Here is a 21,426-nt window from a genome sequence, read left to right as displayed (position 1 = left end):
TTCATTTTACAGAAGAGAAATGTGAGACCCCAGGATGTTAACTTGCCCAAAGTTATAATTTGCCCAGGGTAGTAAGAGGGAGAATGTGAACGCTTTTCACATTGTACCATGGGCTGGAGGTAGCTTCTCTCTTGGGGTGTTGTAAGGAAAACATTATGTAATGAGTCCATCTGATCATAGCTATAAAGAACCTTAGAGCTCATCTAATACCCGCTCCCCCCCCCCCCCATTTTTACTTTTATCTTTTGGAGCCAATTGGGGTTAAGTGACTTGCCTAGGGGCATATAGCTAGTAAGTGCCTGAGGTCACATTTGAACTCAAATCCTCCTAATCCCAGGGCTGCTGCTCTATCCACTGCACTGCCTAGCAGCCCTTAACCTCCTTATTTTACAAATGAGGAGGCTGAGGCCTGAGGAGGTTAAATGACCCACCCAAGACATACAGGTGTATGACATAGCTAGGCTGTTTATTAATGCCAAATGCAATGCTCTTTCCCTTCACTAAATCACGTAGAATTCAGAGAGAAGTCACTATGGCCTAGAAGTCATCAGGGAAAGCTTTCTTAGTGGATGGGATTAGAGGGCTGAGTCCTTCTGTTTTACCTTATACCCACTGATGCTTCAGGTGAAACATAAACTTCAAAATTTATGGACATAGCTTGGAATAAATTTTAATTCTATACAAGATTTAGGGCAGTGGTTTGTTCAACCAAGAGCCATATTCAGTGAGTAATGGTTAATGATAAACCTAGAGAGCAAAAGGTCTCCCGCTCTCAAGACTGTTCTGGGGAAGCCAAGTTTTAATCTTTACGCTGGTTAAGGCAATTTTTTTCAAATATCCTAGTGCTGTGACACGCGTTTCTTATGGTAGAGAGAAAAGTATGAAGGATATAAGATACTGAAGAACAAGTAGATGAAGGAAGACTATTGGGAAATGTAGTCAAAGTGAACAGTCAGGTGAAGTCAACAAGTACTCTCTATGTACTGGGTCTTGAGAAGGAGACTAGAATGGATAACTTGTAGAACAGGAAATGTGTAACTTTTTCGAGGGTTACAAGTTCCATATGTAACTTGTCATTTGTACTGGGTTAGAGTAAGGTTGGGTCTAGGGAAATCCTACAAGTCCTATAAGACTCCTGGCAATAGGGCCCAGAGGATCTTTCGGTTATAAAAACCTTCCTTTAAAAGTTAGATTTTTATTCATAAAAATTCATCGAAGCGCAAAAATCAAGCAATTTACAAAGCACAACTTTTCAAAGATAAAATTTCTAACTTGATACTCCCAAAGTTAGTACAAAGATAGAAGGACGATGTTTGGAGTGGGTGGGACCAAGGTCTGCTGTCTTGGGAGAGTCCAAATTGGTCTGGTTGTGGTTAAAGGGAATAGCATAGAGAAGGGTTGGGAGATTGAAAGTCTGAGGGGTCTTGAGTATGAGAGGTTTGAGGGGTTCATGTTTAATATTCAGGAGCCACTTTCTGAGTCATCTCGGTTCCAGCGCAGGCCTCGACAGGGTCCGGCAGTGGTCCTCCGGGTGGGTGGGCTTAAGGTCACCCATCCAGCCCCCTTTGTTAATAGATGGCTCTCGTTTAATCTGTGTACTCGATAATTTTCATAGTGGACATTATGGGTGATGTCTTTGAGGTCCTGCATATGGGAGCTTAAGAGAGAAGGCTAACTAGTCACTTTAGACCTCCCTATGCCCTCTTATCCATCCTCCCCCATGCAGTCCTCTTCCTCTCAGGGTCCAACTGAACCCAACCCATCTCTGTCCTTTCTCCATGCCCACATAACCATCCCTGGTTTTCCCCTTACCGGATGAGCAGATCTCTCAGGAGAGGGAATTCACAATGAGCCATGTTCTCCACTGGAATAATAAAAAAAAAATAGCTAACTTTTATAGAGCACTTTATGTCTACAGAACAATCTGAGTACAAGGGCTCTTTCTTTCCTAGTGTCATTTCATTCAACCAATATTTATTGAGCTCCTAATTATGTGCAAGGCATTGTGCCAGCTTCAACATTAACCCATCCCTCACCGATGGTTCTTTCCGTTGAAGCTCAATCATCACTAACCCTATAACCTCCACCTTCTCAGATTATCCTTTCCCACCGATCCTGCACTCACCTTCAATGATTCCCCATTTTGTCTTCCGGCCAAGGACACATTTGCCATTAACCATGTGCTCACGGTCTGCCCCAACCACAGCAAAGGGGATCTTCTCCTGAAGGAGTGGTCACAGAATTACAGGATTACAGAATTTCAGCTTTAGAAGGGACCTCAGCAGCCATTTAGTCCAACTCGTATCTGAAAAGGAATTCCCACTACAACACACCCAGTGAGTGGTCATGAAACCTCTGCTAGAATGTTTCTGTTCAGATGGAAGCCTCTTTCAGAAAATTTCCCTCCAGCAAGCCTAAATCTGCCTCTTTGCAACTCCTAGCCACTGTTTCTGGTTCTGTCCTCTGGGGCTGAGCAGAACAAGGATTATTCCAGTACATAACAGCCCTTCAAATAATTGAAGATAAGCTATTATATCTCCACTAACTCTTCTCTAAGCTAATTATCCCTGGTTGCTTCACTTAGGCCACTTGTTATTATCCAGATGTGCTCTCCAGCCAGCGTTCTTCCTAAATGTGGCAGCCTGCAATGAACACAATGCTCAGGTATGTTCTGACCAGGGCAGAGGACAATGGGAATCTCGCCTCCCTATTCCTGAAAGCTATACCTCTTAAAGCAGCCAGAGTTTGAAGGGCTCAGTGGGTATATAGAACATGGGCTGGGGGAACATAGAGGGAAAAAGTAATTTGGGCAGGAAAAAGTGAATGGAGACACCAGTTCCATGCCAGGAAACTGAATCGTTTCCATTTGAATTGTCTTAGGAAGATTCTGAAGATCACTTGGCAGGATACGGTACCAGACACGGGGGTCTTTACTCTAACTAAACTGCCAAGCATTCAAACTCTGCTTCAGAGTGCAGCTCCTATGGGCTGGCCATGTTGTTCAAATGCAAAACAGACACTTGCTAAAAAGACTATTTTATGGAGAACTCACACAGGGCAAGTGTTCACATGGTGGTCAGAAGAAGTGATACGAGGACACTCTCAAGGTCTCTCTCAAGGACTTTGGAATTGATTCTGTGACATGGGAGACATTGGCACAGGACTGCTCAACATGGCATTCCCACATCAGAGAAGGGCCTGTGCTCTATGAGCAAAGCAGAATTGAAACAGCTCAAAGGAAACGCAGGATGCACAAATTTAGAATAGCCTCCCCAAATGTTCACATGGACTATTTGTGCCCGATCTGTGGTAGAGCATTCTGAGCTGGTATTGGCCTGATCAGCCACAGTCTGACCCATTGAATCTAGACTCAAGCATAGTGATTTCATTTTGGTGCTCTTTCGGAAGGAGAGAAGGACAAGTATGGGAAGGAGTATTTATGTATGAGGAAGAAGTCTTCCGCCAAATTAACTGGGAGGAATCAGGACTATGAGTAAAAGGTTACACCCAGGAGGATAAGTGCTTGTTGTTCTAAAAAAGGAAAAAAATTACATCACTAAGTTGGGGTCAAGGTACAGTGTGGCTGATTGGCCCAATATGAGCTTGGAAGGTTCTATTGCAGGTTGGGCACAAATAGTCCACACGAACATTTGGGGTGGAGCTGTCTAAATTTGCACATCTCATGTTTGGGTTTTCTTTTTGAGCTACTGCAATTCTGCTTTGATGCAGGCACACCATGCTGGGGTCCTTTGGGAGTGTCAGCCACATTGTGAAATCAGTCCCAAAGTTCTTCAGACCCTGAGAATGTCCTTGTATGGCTTCTTTTGACCACCCCTAAGTGTCTTCCTTGAGTGAGTTCTCTGTAAAAGTCTTTTAGGCAAGCAAGCTTACATTTGGCCTTTGAACAAAGTGGCCAGCCCATCAGAGTTGTGCTCTCTGTAGTGGAGTTTGAATGCTTGGAAGTTTAGCTCAAGACAGGAAGCGAAGACCTTCTAGAAGAATGGATTAGCTAGATTTCTAATGGCATGAGTGTTTTCTCCTGTCCTCCAAAATACAATGCCCCCCACCAACTCAGGAATGATAGAAATTACAGAACAAAACTTTTCCCCATTTTAAGATAAATCTTCCTGGGAAAAGTGTTTAAGAGACTTAAATTCCCACCCAGGAGTGAGTAATTGATGCTGCAGCCTTTCTTGAGAGCGTGTTTTATAGCAGAAATAGCTGAAAAGAGCAGAAATAGCAGCAAAGAGAACAAGGAGCTATGGAAAATGAAAGGGTTAGGAAGAATGGGTACCTTGGGGGCTGGAGAAGGAGGCTAAACAGAAACTTTGCTAACTTGACAGTGTTGCTGATGGACAGTCCTTGTTTGCCAGTGTCAGGGAGGATGTCTTGTAAACTCCAAGGAGTAGAGACCCCCCCAAACAACAACAACAATGGCTGACATTTGCTGTGTGGCTTTAAAGTCTGCAAAGCACTTATAAGCATTACTTTGCTTGATCCTATCACCTTTTAGCACCTATCGAGGTGCTATAGTTATCCCCATTTTACAGATAAGGAAACTGATAGTGAAGTTAAGTGACTTTTCCAGGGTCATCCAAATAGGAAGAGTCTGAGATAGGATTTGAACCCAGCTCTTCCTGATTCTAACTTCAGCACTCTGGCCACTCTAACATGTTGCCCTTTATGTTCCCTTTGGGGGTGATATCTTATTGCTTGCTTCAAGCTCCAGAACGCTTCTCATGAGATCGCCACTAACAGGAGATTGATCTAGTTGTCCAAATGGGAGGTGGGAGAGGTGGAGTGGATGAGGAATACCTATTGCTTATCCAACACATAGTTGGACAAACAGCCCAAAGGCACTTTATCCCTATGTATATCTTGGGCAGGCGCTATAACTGGACAATAACCTATAGCTAGGAAATGGTCCACCACTTAGTGGGAAGAAGAGAACAGGTTGGATCATTTTGGAAAATCGTGCAGCCTGATGGTTGAACCTCAGTTGCTCAAGGCTAATTTTGCGAACACCCCAGGAATGTTGTACAGCTGAGAAATCATGGAACCACAATGAATGACCTCAGAAGAATCAAAAGTGCAGATGACCCAAAAGTCAATGTAAAAATTCATAGTGGGGATATCAAATGGCTATACTGTAAAAGACATCAGGAATATGTGTGGTCAGAGAAGAAGATGGGCCTGCCGGAGGGATAAAAGACAGGGTTGTTCTAGCATTCATGACACGTTAAAAGAACCTAAGAAAGGCCTGCATCATACTGAATTCTCTCTGGAAGATTCATGGAAAGACATGGATAAGAATTGACTAGGAAGAAAGGGCATCATGAGTTGTGAGTAAGAGGGTAATAGACAGACTATTGATACAGATGTTATTGTGAATCCATTGAAATACTAAAAAGTCCACCCCTTGTTCAGAGATGCTAAATGTTTGGATTTTTGCAGGAGGTACAGCTGGTCACCGTCATTATTGTTCATCCTTCATTCTTGAAGAAGATGATGTCTTGACTTGCAGGTGAATTAATTTGGATTTAAGTGAGGCAGAGTTGTGCAAAGTCATCAGCCTCACTCTCTCCTCCAGAGAGCTTAAAGGAACCTCAGAAGTTCTCTAGTCTGAGGCCCTCATTTTGTAGATAAGGAAACTGAGGTTGAGAGTGTCAAAAGAAACTTGGGCAATGCTACACAGGGAACAAGTAGCAGTGTCAGGTTATCTGACTCTTTGAACGATATCATACTAGTAAGTTGAAAATCCTTTGAAAGGGGGGACCTGGGGGTCAGGGACTGCCTAGGGAGTATGATTCAAACTGAATTTAAGGGTAGAACCTATAGAAAAGGCCTGTTTTCCTCATGAGCCAAGAGAACTTGGAGAGATGGTTCTAGATTTGGGCTAGGGTTGGGGGTAAATGGAAGCAGGAAAAGAAGCCAGATTTCTGAAAGGGTCACACAGAGAAGGACTTGAAATTAGAAACAACCATACCAATCTCTCAGAGAGACTTCTCCTAGGCTGGGCAAGGACGAACTCTTTGACCACACTGCACTCTTGTAATTTGCCCACCTATAGTACTCAGGTTCCTCATGCAAATGAACATAATTTCTTTTGTTGTTGTTGTTTATTTGTTTTTGGGAGGGAGGCAATCAGGGTTAAGTGACTTGCCAGGGTCACACAGCTAGTGTCTGAGGTCACATTTGAACCCAAGTCTTCCTGACCCCAGGGCTGGTGCTCTATCCACTGCACCACCTAGCTGCCCCAACATAATTTTTTGCATCTGAAATGATGGCTTCTGGGTGTGTATGGTAATGAAGCAGGGTAGGAGAAGATAAAAGACTACCATCTCAAAGTGGTTTCCCAAAAGAGAGGTCCCTAACCCTTCAGTGGTCCCATTACTGTTATCACTTGCTTTCTCACCCGGATCTTGTCATTCAACGTTTTGTCATTTGTGTCTTCATCAAAGCACTTTTGGGGATAAACAAAGATGCCATTGTTCTTCAGATCCTCCTGAATCTGAAAGAAACAGAAATTTTACTTCAGTCCTTGTCAGGCCCTGGACCCTTTCTCCCTGACATGGCTCCCCACCACACCCCCAAACAAGCCCACATGAAGCCCTTTCCTGACTTTCCCACCTCTCATCCAACCGATCACTCCTCTCCCAGTTGTGGTCTTTATTCCCATTTATCGATGAAACTCTTCCCTAAGCCTGAGAATGAAGTCTCTTAGTCAGCTCCCTGAACTGTCCAGCATCCTGTTGGTAATGGTCCCCCAGTCTGATCCAGTTCCCCCTTACCTGCCACCTGAAAGCTTCTCTCTCTTCTAAGGTGAGGCTGTCTGCCCGGGCAATAACAGGAACAACATTTACTACCCGACATAGACGCTTCAGAAACTCAATGTCTAGAGGCCGAAGGCTAGGAGGCAGGAAGGTGAAGGAGACAATGAGCCTGTTTTCCAGCTCAAGTCAATCTAGACTCCTCTGTTTACCCCAAACTCTGGTAGTACCTAGAACTTTCAATCAGCAATGTTAGCTAGGATTAGGGGATTGGGATACATAGCACCTAATAGGCTACTCCCACAAATCATGTGTGTATGTCTGATAGTGCCCTCCCCTCACCCTGACCATGGCAGCTTCCCTTTGCTCTCCCCTCACCAGTGCCCTGTGGGAGGCACAAAGTACACACAGATGTGCACGCGTGTGTCAGGAATGTGGTGTTGCCGAGTGATGAGAACCTCCTCCTGTAGATAGTGTTCATACTGATCATTGATGTAGTTCAGGATGGGATCCCAACTGGAAAGGAAAGGGGAAGAAACAATGAAAAAGATTCTGGGGATCCCATCCAACCACCTCTACCCTGTTGATACATGGTAAGGTTCTTCAGAATCCCATCTTCCCCACTCCCCCACTCCCCTATATGATTATCACCACCAACAACTTAGAGTTGGTTTCAAAGGCTACAGAAGAGTCTTAAGACTATGCCCTCCCTAAAGGGTATAATCCAGATGAAAATGGACATATATGGACAATAGCAACACAAGGTAGCCTTTAGTAAGCACTACAAGAATAGTAGAGACCAGTACTTCAGGATTCTTGAAGGAGAAGTGATCTGTGAAGCCTGAGTGGTTGGACGAGTCTTTGTGGAGAAGGTTGGACTTGAACTGAGCCTTGAAAGATGTGTCAGGCTTCCCATAGCCCTTCCTCAAAATAATTACAGGGATCTTAAAATAGCTGCCTTCACCATAGGGTTCTCTATAGCAGAGCTAAAATCTGCCAGCCAGCCATCTGTTTGTGAGTTGGGTGACAGTGGAAAAGCTTCTGTGTCAAGGATTGGAGATAGGGTAGTTGGAGGGATAGCAAAGGGTTAAGAAATGAGGAAAGGGAAAAAGAGTGTGGAAAAGGGAGTTCCCCCATGCTTTGATTAGGGATAGGATTCCCAAGAAGAACATACCACTTGTCATTGTTGATCTGGTCCCCAAATCCAGGTGTGTCTGTCACTGTCAGCTTCAGTTTCACTCCCTTCTCCTCAATTGCTATGGAGGGAGGGTTGGGGAACATCACAGAGGGGCCTCAAACTCTGAGGAGCCATCAGGACCAGAGGAAGAGTTGAAGGAGGGGGATCAGTTTTGGAGGGAGGACAGTTTTAGGAAGTTGGGGGAAGTTCTTCATAGGTCCATAGGGTAGGGGAGATAAGGGGTGGGGTGTACTCACTATGGGTAACAGATTGCAATTGAAGAGTTTGAGGTAAAGGCCCCAATTTGTTCACTGGCGATGATTTCCACACCTTGGACTTGAACAAAGTGTTTACCATTGTGGACTTACCCAATCCACTCCTCCCTGGGAATATACCAGAAGGACACATTCATCAACAGTGGGATAGGGAGGGAGTAGAGATACCTAATGGAGTGAAGAGTAGAATGGCTTGCATGGTCACAGACCAGGTTATGACCAGGTCACACTTGGGGTATGGTTGGAAAGAATGTTGTCTTTGGAATCAGAAGACCTAGGTTCAAAAACTACCTTTATCAGATAATACCTATGTGGCAAGTCACCTAACCTACACAGACCTCAGTTTCCTCATCTGTAAAATGGGGTTATACTAGAGAGTCTCTGAGGTCTCTTCAAGATATAAATCTGTGCTCCTATGGCACTTGAGAATGTAAAATCATGGAGGCAATGGTTATAGAGCCATAGGGTTTTTGCAGGTTGATGAATGGCTTGTAGACCACAGAGTGGAAAAGAATTAAGGGGGAATAGAGGGAGCCCTGAATTGACTCTAGTTTCTTCTGTCCTTCAACTTGTTTTTATTCCTCTCTTCCCCCCAACCACCTTGGCTACTCGTTCACTTTTGCTCACCAACAACCATGATGTTGAATTCAAAACCCGTTTTCATGGCTTTGATCTTCAGCTGGTCCAGCACAGCCTCAATCCCCACATAGCCAAACATCTCACAGGAGGAAGTCCTGGGGCTGGAAGGTCGTGAGGAGTGGGGAGATAGGGGACGCTTTGAGGTCCCTGCCATGGTGGTAGGTCTGTGTGACCAGTCAAGCCCTGTTGTTGTAGGGGAGGGGAGAAAGGGAGTTTGGCTCACAACTCAGGAGCAAGGCTGAATCATGATCCCTAGATTTTGAGGCTTTATCCTTCCTCTTTATCTCTGATCTCTGACACCTGATTCCTAGTTGTACAAGGTATACTATACCTTATGAACACTAGGTGCTTGTTTGAAGTTCTAGGAAGGGTTGGAGTAGGGGTAGATTATAAAAGATAGAAAAAGAGATATGGCAGGGAGGTTTGGGTAGGTTAGTGGATTAGTGGAAGAAATCCCTTACATGCCCAGCTAGAGAGATATGGCTACTCCCATTTCACGGAAGATAAAAGCCTGAGCTAATAACTATCCCATTTCTGCACACACACGCGAACGCACACACACACACACCCCCGTGGGCTATTGCACAGGGCCCCAAATGCACTGACCACCTGAATTGGTTACAGGTTTGATGTTTCCTCTATAGGCACTCCCACCAGTATAGTCAATGGTCAAAGTCTAGGTACATTCCAGTGTTACATATTCCATATATGTATGTCATGGTAGAATGTAAGCTTCTTGAGGGCAGGGACTTTTCTATTTGTATCTCCAACACTTAGTATAGCTCCCAGCATATAGCAGACACAATAAATACTTCTTGATTGAGTGGGAGATACACTCAGTTTGGAGAATGTACCTTGGCCTGTGGGTGAGTGGGGAAGGGATGATTTATCCCCATTAATGGAAAGGTGACAGCTCACCTTTCAGTAGTAGACGTAGGACTCATCAAGGGGAGATTCTTCCTGACCAACAGTCCATTTATCCTGTTGGTGGTAATAGCTGGGAAGACAAATAAACGAAAAAAATTAGATAATAACAAAGAGATAGAGGTAAAGGGATGCAACAAAATGATGACAGAGGCATAGAGACACTGAGGCAGATGAGAGATAGGGACAAAAAATGACAGACACCAAGAGAAAGACTCAAATAGGAGAGGCAGAGACACGAATTAACAAAAGGCAACAACAGATTGACCAACAGGAGAGATAGAGACACTAAGATAGTGACAGATGGAAAAGAAAAAGACAGACTAAGCAGTGTCCTCTTTTGGTCACCTGGCCCTGGTCACTCTGTAGGGAGCCAGCTATGGAAGGAGGTCACTTCGATCTCTGAGGTTTGGTGTATGATTGTGGTGGGGTGGGGTGGATGGGGGAGTAGATGACAGTTAACTGAAGAATCTGAGTTCTTCCTCTCCCCTTCCCCCCTTCTTAGGTGTCCCCCCCACTCGCCAGTCCCCCACAAGAACTTCCCGGTCTAGGACTCTCCTGGTGTAGGAAGCATCCAAGTTAGATACAAAGTCAAAGTTTGTTTAGGATAGAAACATTATAAAGAGTATTGGGCATCAAGTAAAGCATCTTTGAAAGGTGCATGCCAAATAGCTTCCGTTCCATAAGTATGCCTGCAGCATCTTGGTGTAGTGGAAAGGGTACTGGATATGAAAGCAGGAGCCCTGAGTTTAAATTGTAGATTGGATATTTACAAGCTTTGTGACCTTGGAAAAGTCACTTCATCTCTATGTCATTTTTTCTCATCTATAAAATGAGAGGGGACGGACTAGGGGATTTTAAAAGTCCCTTTCAGATCTAAATCTATGATCCTAAATGGGAGCAGAGGAGGGTGAGGGTAGCAAGTTAGGAAGTCCTCATGCTCTGATCTCAATCTCTCTCTTTCAACTGGCCCCTGCTCCCTCTGTAAGTTAATTTACTACTCCAGGTCATCCCCCTTGGTTTTCTGCCCCACCTCTCTCCCCCACCACCACCCCCACTCCCACACCAAAGATAGGTCAAGAAACTATATAAATGGAAACCGGGAAGATACATTTGGGAAATTTATCTGTGGAAATATTTCTAAATGCTTCCCATCTTCATAATGAAAACTTTTTATGAAAAATCTTAAGAAAAAAGGGACAGTAATGGAAAATATGTCTAAGAAAAAAACCCCAAGTATTTCAACTACACACCCATCTTAATCTTTGTAAGAAATAGAGGTCACAGAAAAGAACAATATGTGCACATTCACTGACTATAATATAAATAAAGTCAGTACTCAGTGGCAACAAAACCTGAGCCAGATATAATGTTCAATGTTACTGCTGTGTCAGGTGAAAGATGAAATGACAAGGAAACAAAGGTTTGATCTTCTCAGTATATTGGTTTATTAAGCAATGCATGACAATTGCCCGACAAACCAGGACCAAACCTCCTCAGCTTAGGTCTGGACACCGAATATAGGAAGAGACAGACTTTTTTATTTTTATTTTTTGTTTTTTGTCAGGGCAATTGGGGTTAAGTGACTTGCCCGAAGTCACGCAGCTAGTAAGTGTGTCAAGTGTCTGAGGCAGCATTTGAATTCAGGTCCTCCTGACTCCAGGGCCGGCGCTCCACTCACTGCACCACCTAGCTGCCCTGAGACAGACTTTTTTTATACATTAAAAACAATCAAATAAGGTCTATTATAAAAAGGAAACAGCACAACATTGGGTAATCTGATTTCTAATTGGAGGAAAAATCAGAGACTTTCCAAGTTGGGAGGGGGAGAATGAACAGGTGCAGTTTCCTGAATTCAGAAAAAGAGGTGTCCCACTCCCCAAAGTGTCTATAAACAAAGGAATATGGAAACAATATTGATTGATCCATCTGGGGACATAGACATAGATCGCTTTGAGATGTCCAATTGTGAGAAAACTCCTTGCATTTATCTTTGGATCTGACTTTTGGAGTTTCTGCAAGCATAACCTAGGTCTTTGGTTAAGGGTCTCTAGGCAGCTTCCCAGCCATGCTGGTTCAAATGATTCATTAAGGTTTTCTCCCAATTTCTACAATTGAATAAAGTTTTCTCACAGGGCAGAAGGTGGACTAGAGCCAAGGGTGGAGAACCTTCGGCCTTGAGGCTGTAGGTTCCCCACTCCTGGACTAGACCCATAAATGAATAGAAAGGGAACTGAGCTAGCTCCCGAATTGAGTCACAAGACAGAATCAGTGTGGTTTACTCAGTTCCCACAATTAACTGCTAAAATAATCCCCTCAGTGCAACACTGACAAAATTAAAGAATCCATGAATAAACTACAAGTAGGGTAAGGGGCATGTGTTATCAGTTGTAATCATAGCTTGTCTTTGTTCTTCTGGGAATGTATTCTACGGTTTTTTTGGGTATTTTTTGAGGGAAGTGTCTGTCAGGCCAAAATTTTTTTTAACTTTAAAAAAAAATCCAAGCCAACAAATGATAAGGTGGTCACAGGTGTAGAGTAAAAATGATAACGATATTTCACATTTACGTAACAATTTAGTCACACGGCTCTATCCCACGTTGTCTCATTGGGTAGAGATTAGAGGCATCTAGACAGAATGCTAGACCTTCAATCAGCCCCAAATCCGGCAGCAGACACTCAGTGGCTGTGACTCTGGGCAAGTTCCTTTGTCTCTCTGTTTTGTTAATTGTAAAAGGAAGGAAATGATAACATGTACTTCCCAGGGCTGTTGTGAAGAGCAAATGAGACATATATATATATATGCTAGCTATGATTAGTAATTATTCCCAGGTAAGCAGCAGGTAAAGGTAACAAATAAGGAAACATTTATATCTTGCTAGAGGTCACACTGTGGCTCAGTGACTGAGCTTGGACTAGACAGAACCCAGGTTTCCTGGCTACTAATCAAGGGCTCTTTCCCTTTTGTTAGAATTTGGAGGGATTATACAGTGGGTAGGAGAACTGTTCAGTTTCTTGAAGTTGCTACTTTGAGGCCAAGGTGAGAAATCTGCCCTCCTTCCCCTCTTCAACTCGCATCATGCCATCTTAGCCTCCTGGGGCCTATTCTTTCTGCTCCCTGATTCTCTAAGCTTTTTCAAAATGTCTCTCCTCCTGGGGCAGAAGGTCTGGTCCGGGAATTAGGAATGTGTGTGTGTGTGTGTGTGTGTGTGTGTGTGTGTGTGTGTGTGTGTGTGTGCCCGCGAGCGCGCGCGACTATATGGACAGACGCACTGAGGATGTGATCGATACCCTACCTTCCCTAGGGCCTTATAGTAAGTACAAAGACACGTTTTGAGGATCTTGCAGAGATGCCTTTGGGAGGCAGGCATGCTCCCCTTTCCCACTTTCAACGTCCATCTCTGTGGTAAACCTGGGGCAGTTTAGGCCCTCAACTCTGTTCCCTGAAACATTAGCTATAGCTGAGCTGGGCTGGGCTGGGCTGAACTGGGCTTGCCCAGAGGTTGGAGGAGGAGCTGGGTGGCCACAGGTGCAGCCAGAGTAGGAAGCAGGAAGTCGGTGGTGCTGTCTCTAGCAGGCAGGGTATTTCTCTCTAAGGTAAGAGCATAGCGATTTAATTTAGGATCAGTGGGGACTTCCTCAGGAGTCTGGGGGAGTTAACTTGGGGGACTGGTAAAGCCAGGTTATGGTTCTCTGGCTTTCCGTACTCTGTGAAGGGACAACAGAAGCCGGAGGAGGTAGGAGGAAACTGAAACTTCCTGCCTAGGGCTAGACTTAGGAAGGAATGGACTGCCTTTGAATCCTGGGATTACCCCACCTCACTCAGAGTCACAGATCCGTGGCTGGAGGGGACCTCAAAAGGCCATCTTCCTCATTATAGATGAAGAGTATGAGGCCCAAGGAAGTTAAGTGACTGAGGTCACACCGGGAGCTGGGATTCTTTCCCCCCAGACTTGGGCTGGCTTAGGGCCAGTGGGAAGGTGAGGGTGGGTAAAGGGGTTGACGCCTCTGTTGTGCTCTTGGCTTTCTTGATGGGGATGAGATAGGTGTCCAAGGACTCGCAGGGATGGCCCCATCCGTCAGGGATGTGGGGAGCGAGCTGCAGGAGACTGCACAGGAACTGGTGAGCCGACTGAAAAGCCGCCAACTGTTTCAGTCCGAGTGGGACATTGCAGCCTTTGTGATCTTCCTCACCTTCATTGGTCAGTATGGGTATAGCCTTCCAGATCTCTCCCTCACCTATCAGTGTGGCCTTGGTCCTTGTCCTTCTCCACTCTTACCTACTTGGGTCACCAATCCACCTGAGCGATGCAGTCCTAATTCCCACTGCTCCAAGTCAGTGTGACCACAGCTTCTTCCTCCTGATTCCTCCCAAGGCTTCCAGTGACATCTTTCCTCCTGCCCCCCAGGGACTGTACTGGTGCTGACGCTCCTCGTCATCTTGCATTGCTGCTGCTGCTGCTGCAACTCCTCCAGCCCCCCAAAGGTAACCTGTCCCTGAGGCCCCTCTAATGCACCCTAGATTCCAGTTCAGCTCTTTTCCCATCTCACTTCTCATTGGCCCAGGGACTGCTCTGCAGTCAGGCTGGGTCTCCTTTGGAGCAGGTTGCTTAAACCACACTGCCTTTAAAGACTCTTCTCTTTCTTGCAGAGAAGACCCAAGGGAGTGGACAACTTAGCCCTGGAGCCATAGTCCAGTGCCAGTCGCCAGCTGGTCTTGGATCCAGACCTCTTGATAATCAGGGCCAGTACCAGCTCGTCCATAGCCCACACCATGAAGCAACATTAAAGAAGTCATACTCCATCTCTCTGGAGCTTCTCTTCGGCAACCTCAGTCTCTCCCCACCTTCTTTCCCCACCCACACACAAACACACAATCAAGGCTTGCTCTTGCTGTGTTTCTAGCATCCCTGGCTACACAGGGCTCTGCCTTAGGACTATGGAATACTACCGACAGCAAGCTAGGCCACTGGGGAAAAAGACTGAGCATACCAAAACAAAAAACAACCTGTCTCAGGGGTGCTTACACACATTTCCAACCGAGACACCCCCCCACAACCCATCTTTGCATAGGAACATCAACCTCCATGACCTCACCATGCCCAAGACAGACACAGGCACAAAGGCTTGGATCTTGACTCTTTATTTCTTAGTGGATGACTGATACCTTTACAGAACAACATTCCCAGCCACAGGCACTGTCACCACTCTCTCTTCTTCCCTCTATCCCTCCAGCCTGCAGTACTGTCCCCACAGAGCTGTGAGGACTGTGGTTCTCAGGCGAAGCTCTGGTGTCAAGGAGAAGGGAGCAGAACTACAGCAGTTCTGCCTGAGCTTCTCCTTCCCTTTGGGTCCAAAGGTCATCAACATCCTAGGAAGCTGGGGGTAGGAATGCAGGGCTGGCCCTCTGGCCTCAACCTTTGGATTTCTATTTTCACAATGTGCATCCTCAGTATCTGGGGGCCCAGGGCTCCCCAGCACTGGCCTCCATCACCCAATGCAGCTCTAGCTGAAGAGTTGCCTTCAGGTCCTATTCTGGCCTCGGACATACTCCTCCAGTGTTCGTTATCATTCGTGCAACTCTCACAGGCGGAGAAGGTCTCTCAAAGCCTGGGGGCCATGGGGGAAATAAATAATGCGCTGTACCCATGCAGAGCCAGCTGCATGCTGCACCTTATCTATATTTCACCCTCCAGGGATTGGTTCCTTGGGGTTGGCTCAGCCTGTCAAAGTGACCAAATCCATGGGCCAGGCACCTCCTTGATAGGGGAAAACTTGTCAGAGGCTTCTCTTGGTCAGAAGGGCCTGTAGCTCCAGTAGCTGGAGAAGACTGAGATCTGGGGACAGAGCAAAGCAATGTCAGCAGGAGCCCTCCCTGCTTCATTCCACCCCCCCCCACACTCTTCACCCCCCCTTCACAAGCTCTTAGTACTTGGGCTGAGGGATATTTCTAAGTGGGATAAAGGATATCACTGTGCTCCCAACCTGTCACAATTTCAGACAGGTGAAAGAGGCAGGGGAAACTTTAGCAAAGGGCTGAAATATGCCACTTAGTGTTTGTGTAAAAGGAAGGCGAAGAAAAGAATGCTGACTATGTACTGTGCTTTGTGATTGGGAGGGTTTTATATAAATGACTCCAAGCTTTTGAAAATACCTAGGGATATCAACTACTTAATGAAAGCTGCCTTCCTCAGAAGGTCCCCAAAGCAGCTTGAGCATCTGAAGTATAAGGCTTTGTTAACTGTTTGAATGCAGTACACCTCAGGAATGAATTCTGCTTTGGTTCTAGCTACCTTGCTAGGAAGGCTTCCGAAACCTGCCCATGGAAAACCCATAAGTCTCCTAGCCTTGTCACCCCAGGCTGCACAAACTCTAGCTGCCCACCTTGTCTTTGAGCTGCTGGCAGAGCTGCAGGGAGACAGTGAAGAAGACGAGAGCATCATTGAGCCAGGGAACCACACACTCGACCTTGTGCACGTGACTCACCTCCAGTCGTTGGGCGCCCCATTCACTGCAGTCAACACAGGGAGGGAGGAGTGGGAGAGGTGAGAAGCAACTTAAAACAGGGAACACAGAGAGGGAGGGCCCCAGGTGGGACCCCAGCTGGGGCTGGAAGGACCCTAGATGCCCTTTCAGTAGGACACAGGACTGATGCCAAGGTAGATGGGGAGACGGGTTGAGGCCTGGGGACACATGCTCCTTCTACTCATTGCCTAGTGAGTACTTACAACATGGCTCCAGGACTGTGAAGTACGGCACCTCCTGCAGGGCGGAAGTTCTAAACAAAGCATCAGAGACAATGAAATTATTGCAAGGGCCAAACACAACAGTAGACAGTCAGCCAGCAGTACCTCTGGTCCACCCCACCCAGAGTAACCATGGGATTTCTCTTGATGGAAGCAAAGCCAAGATACAGCTGTTAGGTTCTGAGGGTGGGCACAAGAATATTGCATGGGCAGTGGCAGGGAAGTGGTGTTTTAGGGAGCTCATTACCTTGGTGGAGCTGGGTTGCAGAGCATGCAGCTGGTACACAGTCAGACACAGCTTATTAAGGTTGATGTAAAAATTCACCAGAAGATCTGCAGGCAAAGCAGGAGCAAACATCCTCTGCAAGAAGTATGGATGCAGCCTTTGGTCAGACCAGCCACTCGAGGTGGCAGAAGTCAGAATCAGGGGGTGGGAAGAGGGAGCAAGAGTGGCTTGCCCTTTGGCTGGCAGTCTATCTCTCACCCTGCCCTCCCTCTGCCCATCCCAGGCTCCAAGAGGAAAAAAATACTACAAGGCCTTCGCCTGATCTTCCTAGGCACTGTGGTGTCTCCTTGCAGCTCTGCCACTGAGGCAGAGATGGGATCTTTGTTGAAGTTTAGGCCTGTCTCTTTATAGCAGAGATTCTTAACAAGACTGTGCCAGCTGGTGAAGCCTTCCCAGAGAAATGTTTTAACAAACACATAAAAGAAATAGGTCTATAAAGGAAACCAAATATACTGAAATAAGTTACCAAAACATGAATAATGACCAAAAGAACAGCACCCCAGGTCCAAATCCCAGGTTAAGAATCCCTGAACCAAAAGATGTACAGGAAGTACAAAGGCAGAGAACCTGTCTTCTGCAGGCTCCCTTGGTGGGCTATCACAACTCCCTCTAGGGAACCCCTCACTTTGCTAGCCACTCTTCACCTGGGAATGATGGGGACAGGGACCTCTACCCCAAATGAGCCATATAATACTGCAAGACTATTCCGGGCACTGACCGTCAGGCCGCTGGAGGCGATCTCAGGCAGGGTAAGTGTAGCTGGAGTGGTGAGCCGATTTCTTGCTCGAGTTAGCTGCAGCATCACTGCATCCATTAGCTGGGGACAGATGTGATTGTCATAGCAGCTCTCAGGGGAGAACTGGTCAAAGCCCCAAGCTCCAGAAATGCCTGTTTCTCAAATGGGAAGGTTGGGTAAGGGCCATCAGATTCCTTCAAGTAATTTACAGAGATCATGGAAGCTCTGAACAAAGTCTACATAGTTATTCCAAAGTTTCCTCTAGGCACTCTACACATATCCTGAAGGATTAAGGTATAAAAGGGAAGCCATCGCCAGGTAAGCATTCCCCCCTCCAGAATATTTTCCCTAGACTCAATCTCTGTGCTTACCTTGAGGACCTCAGCTCCTGTCTTGAATTGGTAGCTCTCATCCCGGTTTGCAAGGAGATAAATGGCTTGGCTAACATGATTCCTGGCATCCTGAATCTAAAGACACAAAACCCACACCACCCACCCAAGTATGGATTGGTGGGGAGGAACACTACTAGGAGATGGCTTCCCAGTTCATTTATCACTAGTCAGAACTGGGAGTCAACGCAGAGCCCTCCAGGTGAAGGCAGTGCAGTGTGCTAAAGCTCTCCTCAAGCTCAGTGTCTATCTCACTCTGGAGCAGTTCCCCTCATACGTTTATGAGAGTGTATCTATGGGACAGAGTCCTCTTTGTGTGTAGAGTGTATGTGTATGCATGCATGAGGGGAGTTTTGGGGAAGCATGATGCATTCTTCCTTCAAGGAAGTCACCAGTCACAGAATCCTTGGGGCCAGAGATTCTAAGCTCTGCTGAGAGGACACCACCATCCCAGGCCAACACTCTAGTGACAATTAATACTCAGCAAATCTTCCCAGTCCCATGACTCCTGAAATGCCCTTATCACATAAACCTAGCCACAGCCTTCTGAGATTAGGGCTGCGTGGGGCCAGTGAGGCTCTGAGGGACTGGAATCCAGCTGCACAGACAGGGAGGGAACTACCTGCTGCAGTTTCCACTGCTTGTCCTCTCGGAATGCAAAGTGCAACAGCTGGTTATTTCTGGGCATTTTCAGATTCACATCCTGAGAAACAACAAACGGCAGCAGTGGGTCAAACGGGAGATGCCTGAATTTCCTATGGCAGCTTACTGTGTGTTCTATTTCTGCCTTCCACAAACTCACAAGCAACAAGAACCCTTAGGATAAGAATATCACAGGAGGCTCGGGGCAGTAAGGGCCTACCACATTCACTATGGGACGGATGCTGGATCCAGGTTCAGAGCGAAGCCCACAATGAGGGGAGGTTGGGAGCAGAGGAGACACAGACAGGGAAGCTCCTCTAGTTGATTTGGAGGAATGCAGCAAACAGCTGGACTCTTAAGTTTCCTGAGGGCAAAGGCTGTACCCCACATAATTTTGTATCCCTGTCCACTCGCCTTAGCAAAAAAAAAAAAATACACACACATATATATATATATATATATACATATGTATATATGGCTAGGTACACAGTAGGAGCTCGAGAAATCCTTGTTGGTATTATTGAGACGAGAGCGAGAAAGAAAACAAAGTCAGATACCTGGGTAACACTAATTAAAAAAAAAAACCTGCCCCTGCTAAGAAAAAACAGCAGAACCAAAGAGTTTGGTCTTCTCAGGATCTAGCAGCAAGGATAAGTTTCTGTGCTCTGTTATAGGCCAGTTTCCAAGCATCCATTCATTTAATAAGCCTTGATTCAATGCCACCTGTGCACAAGGCCAGGATGCTGCCCTCAAGAAGCTTAACATCTAGTAGATGGATAAAGGAAAAATATACAAATGAGGGTCACATAGGGAAGAGGTGTAAAGTGCTAAGGAATTTCAGGAGAGACCTCACATGATTGAGGGATTTAAGAAAGGCTTTACAGAGGAGGTAGGATTTGAGCTAGGCCTTGAATGACGTATATGGTTTCAGCAGGCAAAGATGGGAGGGGGGTATTCTAATTTGAGAATACATAAACAAAAAGAAAGATGGGAAAGGGCAGGGTCTTCCCCTTAAAGACTCACCGCTTGGCTCAGAGCGTCCCCTTGCAGAGTCAGCACCCCCTTCACCTGGTCTGTGCTGTAACACATGACTGTCAGGGCAAAGCCTGTTCCCGGCCTGTCCCCTCTTCAAGCCCAGAGATACTTCCCTCTGCATTAGTGGGATCCTTGACCTTCCTTCAGCCTCCTCAATTCACCTTCTACCCCAAATTTCCAGCCAGATATCCTCATGGTTTATGAAGAGATACCAGAGACCTTAGTACCCCTTGTAGGAATGCAAGCACTTAGGAAGACACAGTTAGGCTTTTAGCGTGGGTCAAAATAGCTGTTATCTTCTTGTACCCTATATGGACATCCAAGCCGCCAACATTTAAAATGAGATTAGACAGCAAAGATGGTCCAGTCTGGGTTCTATCATCCCCCTATTACTGTCCCTCACTCTCTTGCCCCTACTTTATACCCAAGGTAAAGACTAGGTGATGGTCCAACATAATGCAGAGGGCCCTCTGCATTATTCCTGATTCTGTACTAGCACTGATCTTAAACCTCAGAGATGACATGTTTATCTGGAGTTAATCAACCCCAGCTTTCTTCCTCATACTTACGTGGAGCTGCCAAGGATGAAATTCTCTTGTCTGGCTGGTCCTTCTGTGCCAGTCCCTGGCAGAGTAAATCGGTAAGAGGCTTCCTGTTGTGGGTTAGGAGAGAGGGGTGGTGAGTTAAGAGAAGGATTAAAGTTAATGTTGCCACAGAGAAGCCAGTTCTAAGCCCACTGCAACGGAATTTCCCTTTCAAAACCTACTGCAGAGACACCACCTTAATCAGCAGGCAAAGTCAGCATGCTCTGGAGTCTCTTCCTCACTCTAAAGCCACTGCCCCAGCTAGAGGTCCATTTCAGTCTTTTCCCCAAGGCAGGTAGTCTAGCAATCCTCATGTTCATGCTACACAAGTCATACTCACTCCCCAGGATCTTCCTGGGGGTCAGTGTTAAATAGCAATGGGGCTGGAGTCGGAAAGCCCTGAGTTCAAATGTAGCTTCAGACATGCAATGGTTGTGTGACCTTGGGCAAGTCACTTAACCTTTGTCTGCCTCAGTTTCCTCAACTGTAAAACGGTGATAACAGTGACACCCACTTCCCAGGGTTGTTGGGAGGATCAAATCAACGCAAAGCTGCTTAGTGCCATGCCTGACACATAGAAGGCCCTCAATAAACGCTTCTCCATGGATGGGGAGGGGCGGAGGGAGGTTACCTTGAGAATGTCCTGCAGCTGGCGCAGCACGGCGTGGACCTCGTCGTGAAGCAGCCATCGGAACTCCTCCTCCTGCCGATGGGGAGAGGGAGATAAGTGGCGCCCCCAAGACCGGCGCTGCTGAGGGTGCAAGGGGTGGGGGTGTTCCAGGCTCCGGCTGCTCTCAGGCACTGAGAGGGGTAAACAGGCCCTCCTCCTAAGGTTCGCCGTGCTGCCGGGAGCCCGGGGGGGGGTGGGGGCGGGGGGAAGCCCACCCAGCCCCGGGCTCCGAGCGGGACCCGCGGGGGCAGGCATCTGTCTGGCGGGAGTGTCCAGGGGCGGGGCCGGCCCGGGAGACTCACCAGAACTGCTCGCTCCGCCGCCGTCGCAGCCATCGCGGTCGCCATCACGGCCAGCTCCCACGGCGTCGCTCGCTGCCGCCGCCGGCCTTCAGCCCAGCTCCCGGACCCAAGGCGAGTGCCGGGCCCCGCCTCCTACGCCGCAGCCAATCGGCTGATGGGCTCCCGTGTGCGGATAGGACACCTCTGGAGCTCGGCCTTCGCTGATAGGCAGTGAAGAGCGCCGATGCACAATTTAATTGGTCTGACTGCCT

General features: G+C 46.8%; 3 protein-coding genes across 4 annotated transcripts; 1 reads left to right on the top strand and 2 right to left on the bottom strand.

The window, feature by feature from the left end:
* Positions 1 to 1,461: 1,461 nt before the first annotated feature.
* Positions 1,462 to 9,015, bottom strand: SEPTIN12 (septin 12). Its single transcript, XM_036739178.1, has 9 exons — positions 8,850 to 9,015; positions 8,205 to 8,330; positions 7,945 to 8,026; positions 7,149 to 7,286; positions 6,792 to 6,909; positions 6,416 to 6,511; positions 2,126 to 2,222; positions 1,813 to 1,864; positions 1,462 to 1,657 (listed from the first exon to the last, which is right to left on the bottom strand). Exons 1-9 carry the CDS (start codon positions 9,013 to 9,015, stop codon positions 1,462 to 1,464), a joined length of 1,071 nt encoding a protein of 356 aa, XP_036595073.1.
* Positions 9,016 to 13,304: 4,289 nt separating this feature from the next.
* Positions 13,305 to 14,589, top strand: SMIM22 (small integral membrane protein 22). The gene is made up of 4 exons (XM_036739337.1): positions 13,305 to 13,382; positions 13,832 to 13,987; positions 14,195 to 14,271; positions 14,437 to 14,589. The coding sequence occupies exons 2-4, from the start codon at positions 13,852 to 13,854 to the stop codon at positions 14,476 to 14,478; spliced, it is 255 nt and encodes an 84-aa protein (XP_036595232.1). The 5' UTR covers positions 13,305 to 13,382; positions 13,832 to 13,851; the 3' UTR covers positions 14,479 to 14,589.
* A 323-nt stretch (positions 14,590 to 14,912) lies between these two features.
* On the bottom strand, positions 14,913 to 21,296 carry ROGDI (rogdi atypical leucine zipper). 2 transcript variants are annotated; one of them, XM_036739428.1, is made up of 11 exons: positions 21,176 to 21,296; positions 20,835 to 20,906; positions 20,189 to 20,271; positions 19,608 to 19,662; positions 18,565 to 18,645; positions 17,925 to 18,020; positions 17,536 to 17,634; positions 16,779 to 16,892; positions 16,514 to 16,563; positions 16,170 to 16,296; positions 14,913 to 15,622 (listed from the first exon to the last, which is right to left on the bottom strand). In XM_036739428.1, the coding sequence occupies exons 1-11, from the start codon at positions 21,218 to 21,220 to the stop codon at positions 15,581 to 15,583; spliced, it is 864 nt and encodes a 287-aa protein (XP_036595323.1). In that variant the 5' UTR covers positions 21,221 to 21,296; the 3' UTR covers positions 14,913 to 15,580. The 2 variants fall into 2 exon arrangements, with proteins under 2 accessions (XP_036595323.1, XP_036595324.1); XM_036739429.1 differs by lacking the exon at positions 19,608 to 19,662 and having other exon boundaries at positions 21,176 to 21,283.
* Positions 21,297 to 21,426: the final 130 nt, after the last annotated feature.

This window comes from Trichosurus vulpecula, chromosome 9 (genome assembly GCF_011100635.1).
Source record: "Trichosurus vulpecula isolate mTriVul1 chromosome 9, mTriVul1.pri, whole genome shotgun sequence".
Classification (NCBI taxonomy): Eukaryota; Metazoa; Chordata; class Mammalia; order Diprotodontia; family Phalangeridae; genus Trichosurus; species Trichosurus vulpecula.
The sequence above is the reverse complement of the archived record's forward strand: the minus strand, read 5'-3'. Positions and strand labels throughout refer to the sequence as shown.